Genomic DNA, 21,556 nt, shown 5'->3' with positions numbered 1-21,556 from the left:
GTGCGCAAGTATGCGCCAAAGTAGTGCGTAACTATGCGCAGCTGTACTTTTGAGAATCACAAATTGCTCACCACTGACTTATTTCTCAACATTGTTGCAAAAACCAGCAACTCAATTTAATTTCCAACATTCTCATTTATTGATAAAATTGGCATTTTCAATAATGTCAATTTTATCAGTTACATTGTAGCTTTTTAAATGATTTCTCTCGAAATCAATGACTGACTGTCGTATCGATATCGATAAAATTAAGCTTCACAAAAACAATTACAAATGTCCACAATTTTATAGCAACAGCAGAAAAAAAGTACAATTGAAAAATGTAATGGAACAAAATAAGCTGTCCAGTATAAAGTGAATTCTGATACCGCAGGGACAATACACAGTGATACCTTTTCACATATAATGATAATGGATATACGTATTGTCCTTCATTGGCTTGCAGGGAAAAAGTAGAAATTGTAAAAAAAAATCGAGGGGATTTTAAGGTTCAATGACTCGCCTTTTAATGATTCGCTTTGGAAAATCAAACCCATTTCAATACTGAAGTGTGTTTGCAGAAATAATATTTGTATTGGATGTTAATCCTTGACTCTTAAAAACAAGCTGTCCAAAAACAAAATTCCTTTTATTCTCAATGTTGAATGATTAATTAAGCTATCGATGCTTTTGAATTCGATAGTAAAATTTAAATACCGAACGCTTATAGTTCAATATGCTCGTATCAGGAAACGATTGATTTTTGGTATGAATGCAGACAGCATTTGAATTAATTCTCATTTATTATTAAAGCTTTCAATTATTTTTAGTCGATATTCTATAGTTTCTAATGGAATTAAATTTAATTGTATGGCATATTTTGGTATGCGGGTCAGGGGAGGAATTTCTTAGCTTAGCCAAGAACTACCCAATCCATAATATCCTACCTTACCCTATCTGTAATATTCTACATTAACCTACCCGGGATATTCTACTCAATCCTACTCTACCCGAGATATCTTGTCCTATCCAAGCCGGGATATGTGGGGGATATGCTATCCTATCCTACCCAATCCTACCCTACCCAATCCTATCATACCCAATCCTATCTTACCTATCCTACCCAATCCTACCCTACCCAATCCTATCCTACCCAATCCTATCTTACCTGGGATATCCAAACCAATCCTATCCTATTATGGATATTCTAACAATCCTACCCTTCCTGAGATATCCTACCTAATTCTACCCTCTCCGCGATATCCTATCCAATCCTACCATATCCGAAATATCCTGCCGAATACTACCCTTTCCGGGATATCGTATCCAATCCTACCCTACCCGAGTTATCCTACACAATCCTACTACCCGGGATATCCTACTCTATCCTACTTCTCCTTCAACACAAGGGTACCTAGGATAGTGTGAGGTGGACTAACTTAGGATAGTAGAATATCCCGAGTAGATTAAGAAACCGGCCACAGATCTGCTGGTCAGAGAGAGGGTTGACCCCCTGAATACGTCCCTCCTCTAAGTTACATGAATTAAGTTCCTACATAAGATCTACTACATAATTAATCAAATGACTACTCACTCTTCCAACATCTTCCAAATTGCCAAAGCAGCACGAAAAAGTACATCACTTCCCTCAATCATAATGAGATCCCATATCCTCAATACCGCAATCATCGGTATGCAATTACAAAAAAGTGTTAGAAACCATTGCATCGTGAAGACATTAATAAGTGGAGGTTCAACAGAAGGCTCATTTGTTGAATATTGTAATTTTTGTAAATGTCTAGCTAATTTTGGCAATTTGTTCCCTAACAGTTCACGAAATACGGCCATATCAACTTGAAGACCCATAAGTGATCCACAAAAATAGCCATTTCTGAAAAGAGAGACATAAAAAAAGTTATGGATGGATAAATTGGATTAATGGACATAACTTACGGCAAAAGTCCTTCAATAAGAAAAATCATCACTTTTATTGAATCGACTTCATTCTTTTCCATTACTTGTAATATTATGGCACCTAACATGTTAAAGCCCTAAAAAATCAATAAAATGTAAATTTACATGCTGAGACTTAATATTCATGCACAGTACCTGACAATAGCCAACTTCAGGATTCCATCTCGTATAACCCATAAGAATTTTCTTTAATTTGGCTTGATTTAAAGCACCTGATGGACCAGCCAAAAGACTATGTCCTGTACGATGTAAATCTTTAACAATTTGTATGCCTAATTCCTCATCATCAGCACGACATTTATCACTAAACCATTTTATTTTTTCAATTTCCCAGTCAATTCCGCGTCTTTTTAAATATCGTTCGGCCAATGCCAGCCATAACTGAAAATCACAAGAAAATTAAGAAAGGGATGTCCATAATTAATTAATTTTTAATCACCTTTCGTCGGAATTCAACCGGCATTCCACCAGGCAGCCGTGCAACCATCTTTATACCCTCCAGCCAGTCTTTAAAATCGGACGATGATTCGGGTATCGTCATACGACTTCCACTTTGCGGTACAATATTCGGCATATTTGTAGTTGAGTCAATTGTACTCGGTGTTGTGTTATTGTCAGCAACGTCTGGGGTTTGTGAATGATAAGAGAGAAAATTAATATAAAAGTGATGGAAAATGAGGAAAGTGAATAATGAGAATTTAATTAAAATGAATAGATAAGCATTAAGAGTAGGAAAAAGTAAGGCTTTTGTAATGTTTGGAGGATGTAAACGCAATTTATGGAGCTGGGGTTGTTGAGTTCAGAGTTTGAGTGATTGAGGGTTGATGTAGTCAAATGCTTCATGATAAATCCAATTAAACCCCACCCGAACAGTACAAGTCAAGTAATCCAAAATCAGGCACCATGCTAGAGCTCCGGCACCATGCCAGAGATTGCACCATGCCAGAGATTGCACCATGTCAGAGATTGCACCATGCCAGAGATTGCACCATGCCAGAGATTGCACCATGCCAGAGATTGCACCATGCCAGAGATTGCACCATGCCAGAGATTGCACCATGCCAGAGATTGCACCATGCCAGAGATTGCACCATGCCAGAGATTGCACCATGCCAGAGATTGCACCATGCCAGATATTGCACCATGCCAGAGTACTGCACCATGCCAGACCTTGCATTCAAACTGAGATGACACCATGTCAGAGTGCACATGTCAGACCTTGCACCATGCCAGACACAATGATATCGTGCTAGATTCAAACTAACTGACAAATGCATAGTTGTCCTGAATCCGAATTTTGGATCAATTGACCGATTTGTGCTACTCATTAACCAGAACATCTTCAAAACAACTCAGTCTATTGCCCTTCCTTTAAAGTACAAATTGACGTCATTCTCAAAACCCAAAAAAAAATACTATTTCACAAAATAAACGATAATCTCAAAGTAGAGCGCAATCTCATAGCTATCATCATCAACAAAAGTATCATAGAATGAAAAAAAATATCCACATTATACTTAAATGCAGCAATCTCAAAGCATACAATGAATGCAAAAAATCTCATTACTTATGCAAAAGTGCACTAAATATTATGATTATTATCATGAAAGGATGGATACAAAAAGGAAGGAAACAGCTTGATTATGTTCGAGATATGTGTCTGGATGATGAGAAATTTCTAAATTAGACATCACATTGAGCGGAAACTGTATGCTTTGATGGATTATATTATATTGTGTTGATTAAAGAATATTGAAATAAATTGGAGCTTATTTTATAGAATTTAGCAGTTTGGAGGCTGAGTTGGGATTGGGAGGAGTTGGTCCAGATTCTTGACTTTGTTTAGATTCACTCTTGTTATTCAATCTGATGGCATTTTGTTGGATGATCTCAAGTTTAATGATCTAGTATGGAGCATGCTCTAAGACATTGTTGTTGAAGCTATGGCACACTAGAGTTGGGATAGGAGGACTTGGTCCAGATTCTCAATTTTCTTTAGTTTGGCTTTCCTTTTTCAGTCTGATGGCATTTTCTCGCATAATCTCAAGTTGAATGATCCAGTGTGGAGCATATTCGAAGACAGTGTTGTTGAGGCCACAGCACACCTTGATGGTAACCCCCACCAAGCCACCTATGCTTCAAATTAGCAATGAACGACCAAGATCCAAGTCATAATCCTTCAATTCCCAACCCTGCCCTAAAAATAATACTTTTATTCATCTGAATAATTAAATTCACGCACAAGTTTCACATCGTGTGTATATTCTTGAGCACGAGAGCACTTGACGACTTGTAAAACATGTTTATGGCTTCAAGTAATTTTCTCAAATTCTCATTCTGCTACTTGTTGCTGTATATTTATGGATGATGTATACAAAATTTTTCTCATTCTCTCGCTCTTTGTTGGAGCTTTAAAGCCACAATGAGTTTATTTTTCATGCTTATTTTACTCTCTTTTATCAACAGCAAGTAAAGTTTAGAGGTTAATAATTTTTTGTTTCTAATTTTCATCTTCTTTTGTTTTATGTAATTTGAGCTTCTTCTGATATTGTCAATAATAAGAAGACAAAAATGATGTAAAAGTTCCTTTAATCAGCAATTCTAAATAGCTTTTACAGCTTCAGTCTTAGTAAACCCGGATGTACAGGCACAAGGCGGAGAAATGGCCGGAAATCCGTCCCTAGTTCGACTTGATTCTCGACTGAGGTTGGATTTCATTGAATCTGGGTTGGGCCCAACCTAGAAGCACATGGCGAAGAAATATTCAGGAATCTGGCCTTAGTTTGACTAGACTCTGGGCTGAGACCGAATTCAACATTGAATCGGACCTGAATTCAATGTCATTCTGGCCTTTTGTCAGATATTCGATAATTTTAGCTTTATGTGATTTTTGAGATAATATAAAGGCTCGAAATAAATGAGATAAATTTAATTAAGGGGACCATAATAACTTGTAAATTTTTGGGTTCATACTCTGTATTATGCTGGTCATGATAGCAACAACTGAGAGAGATTTTATGAAAAATTATTATAATTTATCAAGTTTGTTCATAACTTTTTTATGCATAAGCAGTGCGAACCGAAATGCATAAAAATCTTTTTTTATTAATTTGCATTTTTATGAGAAAGTTTTCAACAGATTTTAGAGATTTTTAGGAAGTTTTTAGCATATTTTGTTTAAGTTTTCATATCTTTAACTTTAGTTTGAGTGGACTTTTGGGCAGTATGCAAAGTTAGAATCCAGTTACAATGTGGCTACGTTTCGATGCCGTTAGGACAACTTGGCGTCTTTCCGGTAATAGTGCTTTGCCAAAAAATTTGTGCTATTTTGGTTAGTTTCTAGTTTGATCTGGAAGTTATTGTCTAGTTCCCTAAAATTCATTTGACTATTGCATTAACTCGTATTTTTTGGCCTAAAATTGGACAAATTGCGTCCATGCGATTCACAATGGATACAAGCTTTATGGAACATTAAGTCATTCGGGCTAATTTCTAGATGGATCTCGATGTTATTGTCAGAATACTGACTTTTTCGAGTATTTGCCCAATCCTACTTTAACAATAGTCCCTGAATTATATACATAGTATAAAATTCATAACATAGTTCCTTTAAAAGCTTCAAAATCCCATTTTAAATTCCCAAAATTGATTCCTAAATTAATGAAATTTTAATAAAAATCTTAAAGCTAGACGAAACCAATAAATTCCGTCTTACAACTTTATCTTACAATATTTACAGAAAATATTTTCTGCTTTCGAAAGATAAGCAACGAAAAATTTGTTTGACGTAAGAAATTAGCCAAAAAAATTCAAGAACAAGATCAACAAAAATATAAAATTTTTGAGATAAATTTTTTATTGTTTCAAGTTTTTCTATCCATTTTTTCCAGTAAAGTTGCTCTGTGCATCACTTCCATCCCTTCTATATCCCTTCTGTTATCTGCACAGCACATCAGAAATCTCGAAAGTGTTCATAGGTATTATAGTTTTACAGCTACAACATCCTCGTAGCTGCTATCATGAATTTTCTTCATTTCAAGGATTAATCCATCCCTCGAAGTCATGAAATCAAGAAGAACTGCTTATTTTTAACAAACTAATTAAACTTTTACTTGATTTCATTATGCAGATCTATTCTATGTCTTAAATCTGTGCTAATTACCCTATTATATTTATGAAATGTAAAAAAATGTTTAATTTATCATCTTAATTATTCAGCTATTACGCAAATTCTTACACAAAAACTTTACGTTTATCGTTATTATGGTTTGTTAAGCACTATCTCTTGCTGAATCATTTATTTTATTATGTCCATGGGAATTTGTATGGAATTTGGTTTAGTCCAGTGGTGGGTAACCTTTTTGTGATTCGGCACACTTTGGTCGAAAGCCATGGTACTCCTTGATGACAAGCCACGACCGAAATTGAACACGGTACGCGGTTCATGGCATTTTCATAAAAAATTGCATCAAACTAGTGTTCCGTGGCACACAATTGGGACAACTCTGCACTAGGGTTGATTAAGTCACTCCAGAGAAGTGGTGGGCAATCTGTGTGTCGCCAAAAATGTTTGGAAATGCCACGAACCATATGCCGTTCGTGGATTCGGTCGAAGCTTACCATGAAAGTGTGCCGCGGAACAGAAGTTTCCCATCACTGGTCTAAAGCCTCTCAAAATTTGATGGAATAAACTAAACTCAATTTGAAGAATTAAGCGTGCCGTAAAACATAGAGTGCACATAAGGGTTACCAATGTCGAATCCATGACCTAGACTTCTCTGGTAGTCTTCAATAGACCTCGAAAAACCTTTGTTATTCACCACTGCCTTGCTCTATTTAGTCATATAAGTTATTTATGGGAAAATTTAAATCGATTTTTTACAGCTTTTTAGGTCATTATAGAGGATTGAAAATTCATAAGCTTACGTGCTCCGATTTAAAGAATTTATTGGCTAACTAACTATTGCATTTTAATGAGTTTTAAACAAAATATAATTGAATGAAAGATTGATGTGGAAGATCCGTGAGAAAATGAATTATTTGATCCAATATCAATGATGTAATTATTCAAATTGATATTTTCTGTTATAAAATTGTCAAATTTTGAGTGGATAGTGACCATTTACTGTAAAATGAGTGTATTCAGCCAAAAATTGCAGATCTGCATTTCCTGCGTTTTAGATCAGGAACGCCAGTTTTCGGCTGTAATTATATAATTAGTTCAAGAATTCAGGACTGCATTTTTTATCTACAGACCTGCATTATTGGATCAGTTGAAAATTTAAAATTCAGCCTGAATTAGCTGAAATTGGACCAAAGCGTAAATCCAACAAATCCAAAAATTTCCTTTAAAACAATCAAAACATCCAATTAACCATGAAACTACATCCAATTCCAATTCCTTAATGACCCCAAAAACAGACCACCCAGCATGAGCTCCAATCTCTCAAACTCAATACAACAAATCTCGCCCAAAACATTGACATTAAATGATCTATAAATACCTTTATTACATTCCACTTCCTTCACGTCCACTGTATCTGTACTATCTGTAACAATATTCGTCTTATCATGTTGCGTTTGACTTCCGGCTACTATAGAATTATTATCGACTAACTGCGTGCTCTTATTCGCACTCATGTCAAGAGCATTCGTTTGCAATTTGTCGTTTGTTTATTATGTCCAAATGTTGATTGTAATTTGTATCTATAGGCAATTTATTAAGCAATATGTCATCAACTTTTACTGAATATAATTCACATTTGGAAATTATTATTTCCATATTCGTTAGTTCATCGTTCCGAATCTTAATTAATATTTTTTTGACACACTTGATTCGTCTTTATTATCCTAATATGCTTTTCATTTTCTATACTTTAAGTTTATGTCACTTTCACTTCCGTTTTACGATGTGGATTTAACAGCATCAGATCTGAAATGAGAATGTGGTAAATGTAATTAAATGAAAATGGAATGGGAATTAAAGTTGGTTTGTAATGGCTCATCAGTGGAGGAATACAGAGTTGGAAATTAGATAAATGTCTTCTATCGTCGGCAATCAACCACTGGAGAAAGACCAGTAACGGCCGACAATAAAGAAACTATCGACAGACCTGCAACTGTTGACATACCAACAATTGAAGACAGGCCAGTAACTGCTGATAGACCAGTAACTGCTAATAGACCAGTAACTGCTGACAGACCAGTAATTGCCGATAGACTAGGTATTGTGAGATAGACCAGTAACTGCCGAAAGACCAGCAACTGCCGACAGGCTATAACTGCTTACAAGCCAGAATTTGCCGACAAACTAAAAACAGCAGACATACTATTAGCCGCTGACTGTGGCAGATGTCATCATCCACCAGTTGGCCGCCGATAGAAACTCTCATCAGCCACAGAGAGCAGCCGTTCAATTACCAACTCTGAATACACAAGAACACAGACAAATGAAGGAAATGAGCAAAAGTGATGATAGCTTCCGACTATTTAATATCCATTGGGAGTCGCATATGATTGCTATTCCTGATTAAATTGCTTGCGTGACATTGAAATAAGGTAAGATGTTGTGTATCACATAGGACATAACATAACTGCGTAATTTCTGCTTTATGATGTTGAGAATTAATAAGTTTTGATGTACATAAAACTAATTGCTGCTAATTTTTTATTGCCAAAAATTTAAGAGCATCAAATTTTCACTTTATGTCCTTCCAGAAAAAACAACCCCTTGTAAGTCACTTCCTCAAGTTTTTATTGATAAAGTTTCAATCTTCACTTAATGAAATGTTTTATGTTTTGACCTTTTCGCCTTTTTTGGCAAAATATAGTACCGGTTCTTAAATATAGAAATAAATCGTAATTAAATGCTGGAAAAAATTGATATGACGAAGTACCCGGAAGGCACACGGCGTAGATTTCGCCAATTTTCGATCAATGAATTTCGTTAAAATCAGAACTTGAAGTCGATTCCATATAAAATTCTAGTTAACCTCTTAAAGCTGTAGCTAGCATCTAGTTTAAAGAAAGTCTGTAGACAGTTCTATATTTCGATAACTTCTGCCAATTTGGGATATTCCCAAACTGTCAATAGCTAATCAAATTCAAGATTTTTGAAAATATTGTCCACTTTCCATACACACAAAAGGCTCATATTCATGATTAAACACATCCTCATCCTCATAAATGACACATCCTCTCAGCAAACTTCAACATTATATTCAATTTTACAACCATCATTCATGTTTATTCTTGTCATACTTATCTTTAAGCTTCATTTAAGCTTCTTGTAATGTTTTATTAATTTTAACTTCAATGAAAAATTTTTCTCTTTTATTTCTGTTACTTAATGTCTATGAATAGCTCTCGTTTTTGTGTCAATGACTTTGTTGAGTTACAGGAATAAAGAAAATGATTCGTTTTAATTAAGATAATTGAAATATTCAGATTTAGTTTAAATTTTCACAAGTTCTATGGAGTATATAGTATAAAATTGTAATGTTGCGAGTGCTGTGTGTCATGACAAGGATCAACAGTACTCTATATAATGATTTAACGTGGGAACCGAACTCACGTTATCTCAAAGAGTATGGAAACAGATATCCGTTATGTTAGACCTAACAGTTATCGGGACTTAATTCCGGCATGATGAAGACACAACCCAGACAGGTGTGACTCTAGCCTTTAACCACATTCGATGAAATCTCTTGATGGAGACCCAGGTCCACTTGACTATTGCGGATTTCATCGAATCTAGCTTCATACTAAAGTCACGATGGTTTGGATATGTATTGTCCTCATCATAATCATCATTCTCTTTTTAAACAGGAGGAATGAGTATTCCCTCTAATTAATTAAAATGAAGCAGCCACGTTCCCATAAAGATTAATATTTCATTTCATTGCTTCATTACTAGAGCATCATCTAATGAAAGGAAAATAAGCGAAATGGCTGTTCTTTATCCTTCTTAAATTTCCACAAGGGTCCCATAAAACAATAACAATTTTTTAAAAATAAAATGGAACAAAAAAAGGTTCTCCACATTTGCATAAATTTATATCAAACATCGAATATTTTTCCATCCCTTATCGACCACATAGCAACATTTTTATCGACCAAATTGAATTGTGAGCAACAAATGCTGCTGTTTTCGAAAATAGAAAGTGCGAACATTCTGGGTCAGGGATGGGCAACCTGTGTGCCGCGGCACAATTGCTGGAAATACCATGAATTGTATGTCGTGTATAGTTGGAAGGCAACCTGTGTCCCATGGAAACCCTATATCGTGTACGGTTTTGGTCAAGGCTTACCACCTAGATGTGCCGCGGCACACAGGTTGTCCACCCCTGCTCTCGGCTGTTACCATTAGTGAATAATAAAGTGAATTGATTAGTTGTTTACGCAGTCAAAATAAATAGAAAGGAAGGAAGGAAAACACTTTATTTATTCGCTGCTGATTTTCTGTAATCCGGAATAGATCTCGCCAAAAAAATAATAATTAATTGCTAATCTAACAATGGATGATACCACAGATAAATATTGTAATTATAAAACAACTGATTGCTCAGTTAATACAAAGGATTTATATAAAGGACTTAATCTACCAAAGCGATTTGAGTGTCCATGTAAGTATGTTGTTGAAATTTAGTCGATTAATGTGTTTGTTATGTCTGTTTTATGCACAAATGAGTCACAATTATTGGTTGTCTTTAGAGTTTTGAGAGATTGTGTTGATAATTCGAGCAGGACATGATGGGTATGGCTTTGACATGGTTGCTGTTTAGAAACTCGAAGAGCTAGAAGTCGACACGGATTATGTACGGAAAGTAATGGCCAAAAATCCAGCAAGACTCTGGCTTCAAGCCCGTCTCTATGAAACCCGAACTCATGTCATAGTCAAGTCTGTCTGGAACGGGAACGGGTCAAAGACCCGACTCTCACCGAACTCAGTCCAATTCCACTTCGAATACATCAACATATTGGCAAGTGAATAACAGCTGATAACATAATGGAATTATTTACGTCTAAAAGACTTTCCAAGAATATTTTTCGCATTATACAGCTGTTGACATACTTTACATACGCATTTATTCATGTGTTGTGCTGAATACTATTGTGGATTCATGACTGAGACATCTTTATGACACAATTGTGCTTATCATATTTCAATAGAACATTTTGTGGATTGAAATAGGCAAGGAACTTTAAAATCAAATTAATGACAACAAGATGAATTTAATTAAGGCATAAAGACTTAATTCAATTTGGTAACTAAGATGATAACATGCTTAATAATTTCTAAAAATAACAAAAGACTCAAAAATATATCAAATTAAGGCTTCATAAAGACTAATACACAAGAGGCAACAATTTTCATGTTTATTGGAGCAAGTTGAAAATCTTATTAGAAGTGAATGACTAGATTTGTGCTTTCAAAAGCTCAATTTTTCTCTTGGGGAGATTTTTATGAGTTTCTAGTTCAAAGGACCACAGGCAAAATTGATAAGTTGTGGTTATTCTATAATTTTTGGGTGAATTTAGGCTTATAATCCAATTTATTAAATAAATATTAGGTGGATTTGAGGATGCGGAAGTGATTGATCATATTGTTATCTATTTTGATCATTTGTGACTGGTTTCATACTCTTGTGTGCATCTTTAAGTTAGTTCTATCATTTTCCATTGATTTGACAATGCTGATTGCCTTTATAATGCCAAGAACTCTGGATTACAGTAAATTCCTCTGGAATCTCTATCCAGAGCCTTTCCCTGAGTCATGCTTAATTAAAGGACCTTCATTAAGTCTCCTACTAGCATGTCCAGCTAACCAAAGCCTGTTTACATTAACTCATTTGACAATGTCAGCATCTCTAACGAGAAATCGAATCTAGGTTGCTAATAGTGAGTCTGTGAGCGACTTAGAGGTTTTGGATGCTTAGAATGCTTAGTACTGAATGCGGAATGTATTTGGGAAATCCGAGAGTTTGAAATACAGTAATAGACACTAAACTCACACTTGATATACCTCAAACAGCTATCTTTTTGCTTTTAAGCCATTGAAGTGATTGTCACTTCTCTCATATTAAAAAATCGAGCACATACACTCCTAACTGCCTTCACATATTAAGAAATGAATCAAATTCACATTTCAACAGCTTCCCACACCCTGTCAAATCCTCTTTGTTAACTTCATATCTCAAAATAAACTGAACCACAATGTAAAGAAAATCACCGATTTAACCCACTCGTTACACCCACAAAAATGTAGGCGTTTGAATTTATTTTTTACGCTTTTTAGCGTCGCAATCACATTATGTGAGTAAATGCGTTGGAAACCGATTTACGCTTCTAATCGATCGAATTGCTTCAATATCACTAAAAATCTCCAATTTCAATGAATTGATGGAAATATTTTATCATATTCTGGATTTTTCATGATTTTACGATGTTTTGAGTAGCTTACAAAGAGTCAGTGTTGGTTAAAGTGTGTGCTGCGCCACAGAAAAATGCCGTGTCGCACTAGGATGCCGTGACGCACTAGTTTGACATGGACCACTAGTATGACACAGTGCACTAGTATGTCGTGGCACATTAGTATGTCGTGGCAAATTAGTATGTCTTGGCACACTAGTATGTCGTGGCACATTAGTATGTCGTGGCACACTAGTATGTCGTGGCACACTAGTATGTCGTTTCACACTAGTATGTCGTGTCACACTAGTATGTCGTGGCACACTAGTATGCCGAGTCACACTAGTATGTTGTGGCAAATTCGTGTCTCGTGACGTCGCGTCTCGATCGTTGCTTACAACAAGTGTGTGTCGTAGCACAAAAAACGTTGCACAACACTGCCTTACATCCACAGATATTGGATGAAATTCAAAGCAACCCAACAAGTGTGCAATTTAATATTTTCATACCACAATGAAGCCTCATCTCCATCACACATAAAGCACCCCCTCAACAATGTAATTTGCACATTCTATACTATTCAATTTACAATATAAAATTTATCTATAGATGCTTTCTCTGGATATGGCATTCAACGTGATTCTCAGTGTGTTATGTACCGTACAACAAGCTCGGATTATGGATATTATACGCCAGCACCTCATACTGTACCTAGTAGGTGAGTAATTTCATTAACATTTATAGATAGATTAGATTCATAAAGTCAATCCAATTCCTTTTTTTTTTTCAGATATTTTCCATTAAATCAACAATTTAGTTCCCATTTAGCAGCAACGGGAATGTATCGTAACTATTCGCTCAATACGAGCTATGAAAGGCCTTTCTGCAATCAATTCTAATTAAATTTTTATTTTTTTGCTGTTATTGATATTGAATATGCACGGCACTGATAGTATAGTATAATATATAATGCGGATGTCAAATACGATCATTGTGGAAATTGAATTTCAAGCCTTTTCTTCATCGAACAACGAGCTGAATATTTATTTATGGAATAATAATATGAAAACATCAGCACGACAGCACGATAAGTTGAGCATGCAGCTATACACAATTGTCACAATTCAAATGTCTATAATTTCCTGAATGGAGGAGTTTGTTGGATCTTATGTAGCATTAAATGATGTCAATTTTAAATGGTTTGTGTCAAATGAGCCTTGACAAGAACGCAGCCGAATTTCTCTTTCGAAAGACGCCCCAAATAGAAGAACTTTGCCCAAAAAGGAGCTGAATTAAGCTAAACCCTACTCCATCGTTGGATTTGTCCTGTTATTCAATACAACGATAATGCCTATTTAATAAGTCCTGCATATAGAAAGGTTTAAGTATGCTTTGTGCGACACTTCTTAGCCACCTCTGGTAGATCAGTGATAGGCTAAGTGTAGCTCAGGGTAGCTCAGTGATAGCTTGATATCAGAGATCGTAGGTTGTGGGTTCAAGTCCTACTCTTATCATGTTGAGAAGAAGAGTCCTTTTCTTCTAGAAATTTAGAAGTAGTAAGGTGTTGATCATCCCTCTATTCTATGGATACCCAACAGATACCCATAATCTTAGAGTATATTTTTATTGGGGGTTGTTAACCTAACCATAGGGACGTATTCAGAGAGAGTCAAACTCATTTCAAACTAAATCCTGGCTATGCTCTTGTCTTACTAACTACAGTTAGAAACAACTTGACAAATTGAGAGAACTAAAGCTCTAGATTTGGTATTGGCAATTGGCAGGCGGAAGCCGGCGAAAGAACCAGCTTTAGGCGACATCTGAGGGAGGCCATGGATCACAGTTAATCTGTACGGCCAGCGAAGTAAGTAAGTAAAGCTCTAGATAATGAGGTATGAGTCGGGAAACGTACATAAAATGATAAATACAAGTCTAAACAGGCTCGTCTCCAAAACTACAGTTCCTGTAATCAGGCTGAGAGATGATAACGTTGACAACCGACAATTTCGGAACTAAATTGCTTTACAAAATGCAGCAGAACGCAAACAGGACTAGAATAACGACTCTACAACTCAAACTACAACTCAAAACTGAAACCTTACTAATCCATATCCTGTTCCTCACTCTCATAGCTACATAATATTCAATTTCTCCACAATACTTAATGTAATCTGATAATGGCACACAAAACACACAAAAAAAATAAAAGCTTTAAAAAAACTGTTCAATGTCATGTTTTGATATTTTATAGCATTTCTGCGAATCCATCAACAACTTTATGTACGAAGATTAGCTTTCAAGGATCTAAATCAATCATAAAATTTTACACATTAAAAATTCACGTTATCGAAGGCATTTATGGAGACTGCTAAATGGCTTTTGAATTTTTTAAAATCTGGAGGATTCTTTTGTCATTAATTCTTAAGTGTATGTCAAGTTGACGAGGATCCTCATTTGCTGTTTTAAGATATACCATCCTTGGAGATTGTTTGATATATTAATGTGTTTGCTGTGAATGTTGTAAAGCAGGGAAGTGAAACGTTGAGTGATGTTTGTGTGTTGAGAAGGTTGGATCCCTTCCTGTCCCTCTCCCTGTGTTCCTCTCCCTGTGTTCCTCTCCCTGTGTCCTTCTCCCTGTGTCCCTCTCTGTCCTCTCTCTCCCTCTCTCCCTCTCTCCACCCTCTCTCCCTGTCCCTCTCTCCCTGTTCCTCTCTTCTCTCTCCCTATCCCTCTCTCCCTGCCCTCTCCCTGTCCCTCTCTCCTCTCTCTCTGTTCCTCTCTCTCCCTCTCCACGTTCCCTCTCTCTGTCCTCTCTCTGTCCCTCTCTCATGTCCCTCTCTCCCTGTCCCTCTCTCCCTCTCTCCCTCCCTGTCCCTCTCTCTCCCTCTCCCTCCCTCTCTCCCTCTCTCCTCCTCTCTACCTGCCCCGCTCTCCACGTTCCTCTCTCTCTGTCCCTCTCTCCCTATCCCTCTCTCCCTGTTCCTCTCTTCCTGTCCCTCTCTCCCTGTTCCTCTCTCCTTGTCCCTCTCTCTTGTCCCTCTCTCACTGTCCCTCCTTCTGTGTGCCACAACACACAGGTTGCTCATCACTGCTGTAAGCCATAATTCCCATCGATCACGTAATTTTGAATTCAATTATATGATAATCTTACTGAAATAATTGAATACCTAACAGAAATCTTGTCTACACATCCCAAATATCTCATCATTCGTATAAAATTGAAGATTTATTCAAAATAAGCACGAAAAACATCAAACTAAAATTTCCATCTAACCTCCCCTATTACCCACCATCTCATGCATAACATAACCATCAAAAAACACAATCAGAATGATAGTCGAGCCTTTTGTTCCATTGAGAGCACAAAAAATCATAGCATTTAAATAATAATATTCATATAAATGTATAGTATTGTGACGTGACTTGATGCCTTTTTGTTAAATCCTTGCCATAATCGATTCCATCTCACTTCTATTGTACCAATTTGATGTCATGCATCGCATAACATGAGCACAATGAGAATTATTGGAGGATTTGAATAATATGACTGGGTATGTAGCACCAATAATATGATGAAATACTGAGAAAATCACTTACATTAACCAGAAAAGCTGCTTCCGTTCTTGGCTTGACGGATTTGAATGAATAAAATTTATGATTATGTTTTGATGACGGAAAACATTTAATTTGCATGAAACAAAAATATATTCTATCCGCCCAAACTCTTCCGAGAAAATAAAATTCTGTTTTAAAATTGAAATCTGAAGCCATTAAGATGAAATGAATGAAACAAATCTTGTGAATAATACCAGGAAATGAGTTTGCTTATTTATCATAAGGATGGCAAATTTTGTTAGGAAACTGAGAATTTAATAGGGTAAGCTTGATTGATACTAAAATAATACAGTTTAAGGAGTCATATTCCCAAAGGTGAGATCCTGGGGTTGTCCAAAATAAACAAAGAGACCTCAAATCTGCTTGAAGTTTGCTAACAAAACCTTCAAGCATAATCGACTCAGATCCCAACATCCGGCATCAGGTCGGTGTGACTAGGAATCTAATCCGGCACCAAATCAGAGCCAGTCGGACGATCTTGAGTTGGATTTTGAATCGAAGAGTTGGTTCCAAGCTTATTTGTCTTCGAAGGATTGATTCCAGACTGATATGTCTCCGAAGAGTTTTTGGATCGATTAAGCACCAATTTTAGCAGTGTAAAATAACACCAAGTTAGTGTCACGCTGGACTGAGACAAGATATAGACGATTCAAGATTTAAGACAAGGTGCAGCCATAATGAGTTCGAATCTCAATGAGGAAACAAAGCAATGTCTACTACCTACAGCAATTCCAATCAAGATGCATATCGGAACATTAAGATATTAAGACCTGATGTACCATGCACTGTACCTAGATACACATTTGTGTGCGCAAGATTTCGTAAAGAAAATCTCAGTCACTATGTATATCCTTGAATACCTAGCAGTAACACATTATGTGCCGAACCTCAATCCTGCACCCAACATAGGAACCAATCTTCTTAAATAGAACAGTGAAATAGAAAAAGAACTTCGAAAATCAGACATGACCTGGAATTGAACCCAGGACCATTGACACGTAAGGCCAACGCTCTACCATTTAGACCACTGATGCCATTTAACCGTATCTATTGACGTAACTTCCCACCATTCCCATATCAATTGATGTGCTATAAACATTCATTATCTAAGTACTCAAAGTACGTAAATCGACTAGATATGAGTAAAAAATATTGAGTAATCATTTACTGTTTGCATGCGGATTATCATTCAATTGTTTGACTACTGACGTCATAACTCTGCATACTTTTATTATGATTGATAAATGTCATGATATTTGACTTCTGAGAATCAGAATCGGCAGTTTTACATTTACAGATGCTTTCGTGCCTTCACAGTTGATTAAATTTTCGGCAGAATTTTCTGACGTCTTTATTTAGGTACATAAAAATGTTCTTTAGGCAATTTTGAGAATATTTTAGGAGATATATTTATAATGCTAGATAAAGATTCAATTACTAGTAATCTGTTGTAGGCTTATGCATATATTTGGCTATTTTTATACTGTTTACTGAGTATCGAGGTGGCTCGGTGGTGGAATGTTTTCGTACTTCGGTATCGAAATGTTGTGATACCGACCAAGCGGTCATGGGTTCGAGACTCGGCATTAAAAACTTTTTTTGAAAGCTGTCGTTTTTCGAATCATATGCTGTGGAAATGTTGTTTATAGCCTCTCTTTGTAGGCTAGAGACAATAAACTGTTACTATGTAAACTGTAGGTCCACTAAGTGCATTGGTCTGACGCATCCTCACTCGTAAAACAATCATTAGCCGCGAAAAGCTCAAGCACAGCTCAGGATCTCAATGATACCCCAAACAAGACATCATTTACAAATGTCCAACAACTGAATTCATTAAATTTCCTCGTGTTCTTTACACAGCATTTGCGCTTAAACAAATAATATTCATCGCTGGATCTACCAACAGTCCCTTTTTTCCCTTTGACATTCAACAGAAATGTAAATTTAAAATGTTTCAGTGCCAACACGCACACACACACAGATAGACAAGATAAAAGATTCGTTACATTGAGTGAAAAATGGAAGCTTTTATGATTCAGGATGAATATAATCGCGGATGGTCTTCATTAATGGGAAATTGGTTTTGATGTTTTTTAATTTTCGTTCAACGCTCGAAGGCAGGATAAAGGAAGATGAGATAAAAATAAAAAGTTATTAGAAAGATTCAGAAGAGTGGAATCAATCTTTATTAGTGTTTGAAAATTAATTCGATGATGATGATGAATAAAGGGACTTGATGGAAGGAAGTTTGGCATTTTAATTAGTCTAGAGCAGTGTTGGACAAGCTGTGTGCCGTGATACATTTGTGTGACACTAGTGTGACACTTTTGTGACACTTGTGTGACACTTGTGTGACACTTGTGTGACACTTGTGTGACACTTTTGTGACACTTGTGTGACATTTGTGTGACACTTGTGTGACACTTGTGTGACACTAGTGTGACACAGAAATTTGTTGGAACTGTCATGTGTCGCATGCTGTGTGCGGTTTAGAACGTAGCTTACCAGCAAGGTGTGCATATGACATGAAAGTATGCTGTTCGTGACATTTTGGTGGCACACTTGTGTGTCCGTAACAAAATTGCCAGCCACACCTCCTTCCCGCTCCCTCAGCTTTACGTAATTCCCAAACCTTCCTTTTCCTCAATCTTTATAAAATTTTCTAAATTTCTCCCTTAAGGAATACAAATTGAGATAAAATATTCAGGACTAAAAAATATGTTCCTTAATAAAATTCCATGTTTTACATGAAGATTCTTTAAATGACATAGAGATAAGGATATGTGGATCGAATAAGCTTATGAAGATATTCGCTTAACCTCATTTAGTTTATAGTTTGTGTATTTACAGTGGAATATATGAGCATATTCGGGGAAAATATCATTACTGAGATAGAAACTTGTCCTTGGATGGAATTGGCAAGGGAAACAGCACCAAAAGTGATCAATTCAATCCACGTGGGAAAAATTACTGTCCATTAAAACTTCTTGGCTTTATAACCTTCAAACTTTTCAATTTTCTTCCCAAAAATGCTTACAATGTAGTCAATTCTCTTATTATTTTATTGCCAAATGACCCAGACAGTCTGACGTGAAATCATAAAAAAATCATTATTTGTAGCACAACCCACAAAAATAAAATTATGGTCAAATTCCATTTTTGCAGGCTTCAAAGGATGCAATTTTGATTTTTGGAGCAGTGGTGGGCAACCTTTTTTGTGACAAAACTTGATGATAAGGCTCTACTGAAATTGCACGATATATCCAACAATTGTTGACAGCATACTAGTGTACCGAGGTGGCTCGGTGGCGGAATGGTTTCGTACTTTGGTACCTAATTATTGTGATACCGACCAAGAGGTCATGGGTTCGAGACTCGGCAGGAGAAACATTTTGTTTCAATTATCAGAATAATTAAAGGTTGCTTCTAGTGTGCCACATCACGCAGGTTGTCCACAACTGTTTTAGACAATTTCTGTCCACAAAAGCTTCTCCACAGACGACCACAAACAATTGATCGAATCACTCACATACCCATAAATACTAAACTTTTTCAAATGCTTTTATCACATCAGCAATAGAAATTCCGATAAATAAACCCCCCGATAAAGCATTTGACGCATATTGCTGCAAATAAAAATAACACTTTATGTATCCGTAGCAGTAAAAATGGATTTAACACGAAATCTATGGCTTCGTGTGGGTTTTTTACATCTTAGAATTATCGAAAAAAGTCGCCATTTCATTTGGTTCTGGTTGGCATAGCTCAAAATGTTACTTTTCGCTAGAAAATCATTTGATCATGAGACATGAATCCAAAAATGGATCAAAAAATTGTTTTTGTATGTTTGTTGTCCATAAAATCTGAGACAGACTTTCAGGCTCCAATTTTTTCGATGATTTTACTCTTTTTATTCCTTTTTTGTTATTTTGTTTGTTCTTCATTGTTCCCCACATGCTGATAAAATTTTCATAACGGCTTATTGGATCTTATTTTTAAAAGCTTTTTTAGTATGGAAATGCTGGAAAATGAGCACATGATGTTGTTGTTCTTTTGTCGATTTGTCTTGACGATGGTTTCTTAACAACTGATCATTTTAAGGCTTGAACGGCAATAAGAACATTGATTCTAAAGGGTTTGACTCTTGTCTTTACTAAATTATTGTCTGTGAAACAGTTGCGTGTCACATATAACAGTTGCACAACACAATAAATAATTATTAACAAAAAAGTTGTTATCCACACAAAATTATTCTTTTAGCAACAGTTGCTCGCCATATTTTTGTTCTTACAACTGTTGCTCGCCATATTTTTTTGTTTGTGCAACTGTTGCTCGCCATATTTTTCTTTGTACAACTGTTATGTGCCACATTTGATTATTCATAGTGCAACGATTTCTGTGCATCACTTATAATGATTTGTCTTAGCGCAATGCTTGCTATCTATATTACAATTATTCTTCATTCAACAGTTGCGCGCCATATAAATTTATTCTCCGCATAACGGTTGCGTGTCACATACATATTATAGTCAAAAATCAAAGCTATCGTGATTTCTTAATTAACTCTAAAATTGTCAACAATCACAAACTTTATTGAAAGAATTGCGCTTACTTTATTTCTCCAATTACTTACTTCATTCCTATTTTGTAAGAACACAAGTTCATTCATGCATAATAAGAACATAAATTATGAATGCTTTGTGTAACAAGCTTTTTGTCCTTGTTCTATTTCCATATTTGTTGATTAAGAGCTAAGAAGATAGTCTAAGTGGAGTCTAAGTAAGTAATTATATCACCTAAAATTGGAGAAAGTTTGGAAAGACTCTTTTGATTCACAACTTTGTTGTTGGTTTGATTACGAGAAGTTGTGAATAATTTAGGCTAGTTTGTAGAACGACAATGTGACACAGACACATGAAATTCGAAGAATCTTGTTGCTCGGGATTTATTTTTAAAGAACATTCCAAATTGACAATAATGCACAAGTCCTTATAAAGCAAATTAAGCGATGTCTGCTGTGATTCATGTTGCTAGGCTACTGAGTATAATAAAAATCTTCAATATTCCTCAAAGAAATGTTCTTAAATTTTTCCTAATAAAGAAAAGTCTTTTAAAACATTATAAGAAGAATTTAGAATAAATAGCAAAAGCTGATTTTATGTAGGATGGGCTCACATTTAGAATATTTTTTTGAACAAAATGAAAAAGTTTTCTACACAAAAATGTCAATCTCATCAAACACCCATGCTGATGGACATTTTTTGTTATTCTAAGCAGGAATGTAATGGAAAAAATGTTCTTGTTTTGTTGAACATTAAGTTTGTATTAAGTATGAATTCACAGTAATACAAAGTATCCTTGAAGACACACGGCGTAGAAATGGATTAAAAATCCAGTACCAGGCCAGCGTGACTCTGACTTTAGACCAGATTCCATGAAACTCGTGCTCAGATTAGAGTCAAGGAGACCTGGAGACAGATTTTCAGCCATTTATACCTACTTTCTGGTCAATTATGAAATATGAGCAACAGCTGTTGTGCAATACAAAGTTTATAGCTGTGTAATGAACACTGGATGA

General features: G+C 35.8%; 2 protein-coding genes across 2 annotated transcripts in view; one reads left to right on the top strand and one right to left on the bottom strand.

Moving 5' to 3' along the window:
* Nucleotides 1-21,556, bottom strand: part of LOC139100960 (serine-rich adhesin for platelets) — a 62,106-nt gene that overhangs the window by 13,412 nt on the left and 27,138 nt on the right. The window contains exons 2-6 of the mRNA XM_070653748.1: nucleotides 7,458-7,885; nucleotides 2,393-2,577; nucleotides 2,089-2,334; nucleotides 1,933-2,030; nucleotides 1,574-1,870 (exon numbers count right to left, since the gene is read on the bottom strand). Coding sequence (XP_070509849.1) covers nucleotides 1,574-1,870; nucleotides 1,933-2,030; nucleotides 2,089-2,334; nucleotides 2,393-2,577; nucleotides 7,458-7,593 — 962 coding nt within the window. The 5' untranslated portion in view covers nucleotides 7,594-7,885. The remainder of the gene's footprint in view (nucleotides 1-1,573; nucleotides 1,871-1,932; nucleotides 2,031-2,088; nucleotides 2,335-2,392; nucleotides 2,578-7,457; nucleotides 7,886-21,556) is intronic.
* On the top strand, nucleotides 10,469-13,262 carry LOC139100265 (piercer of microtubule wall 2 protein). The gene is made up of 3 exons (XM_070652895.1): nucleotides 10,469-10,577; nucleotides 12,973-13,081; nucleotides 13,154-13,262. Exons 1-3 carry the CDS (start codon nucleotides 10,469-10,471, stop codon nucleotides 13,260-13,262), a joined length of 327 nt encoding a protein of 108 aa, XP_070508996.1.

This window comes from Chironomus tepperi, unplaced genomic scaffold (assembly GCF_022539635.2).
Source record: "Chironomus tepperi strain 1889 unplaced genomic scaffold, CSIRO-AGI_Ctep_v1 contig_8, whole genome shotgun sequence".
NCBI classification, from domain to species: domain Eukaryota; kingdom Metazoa; phylum Arthropoda; class Insecta; order Diptera; family Chironomidae; genus Chironomus; species Chironomus tepperi.
Note: the sequence above shows the minus strand (reverse complement) of the source record. Positions and strands in the feature narration are given on the sequence as shown.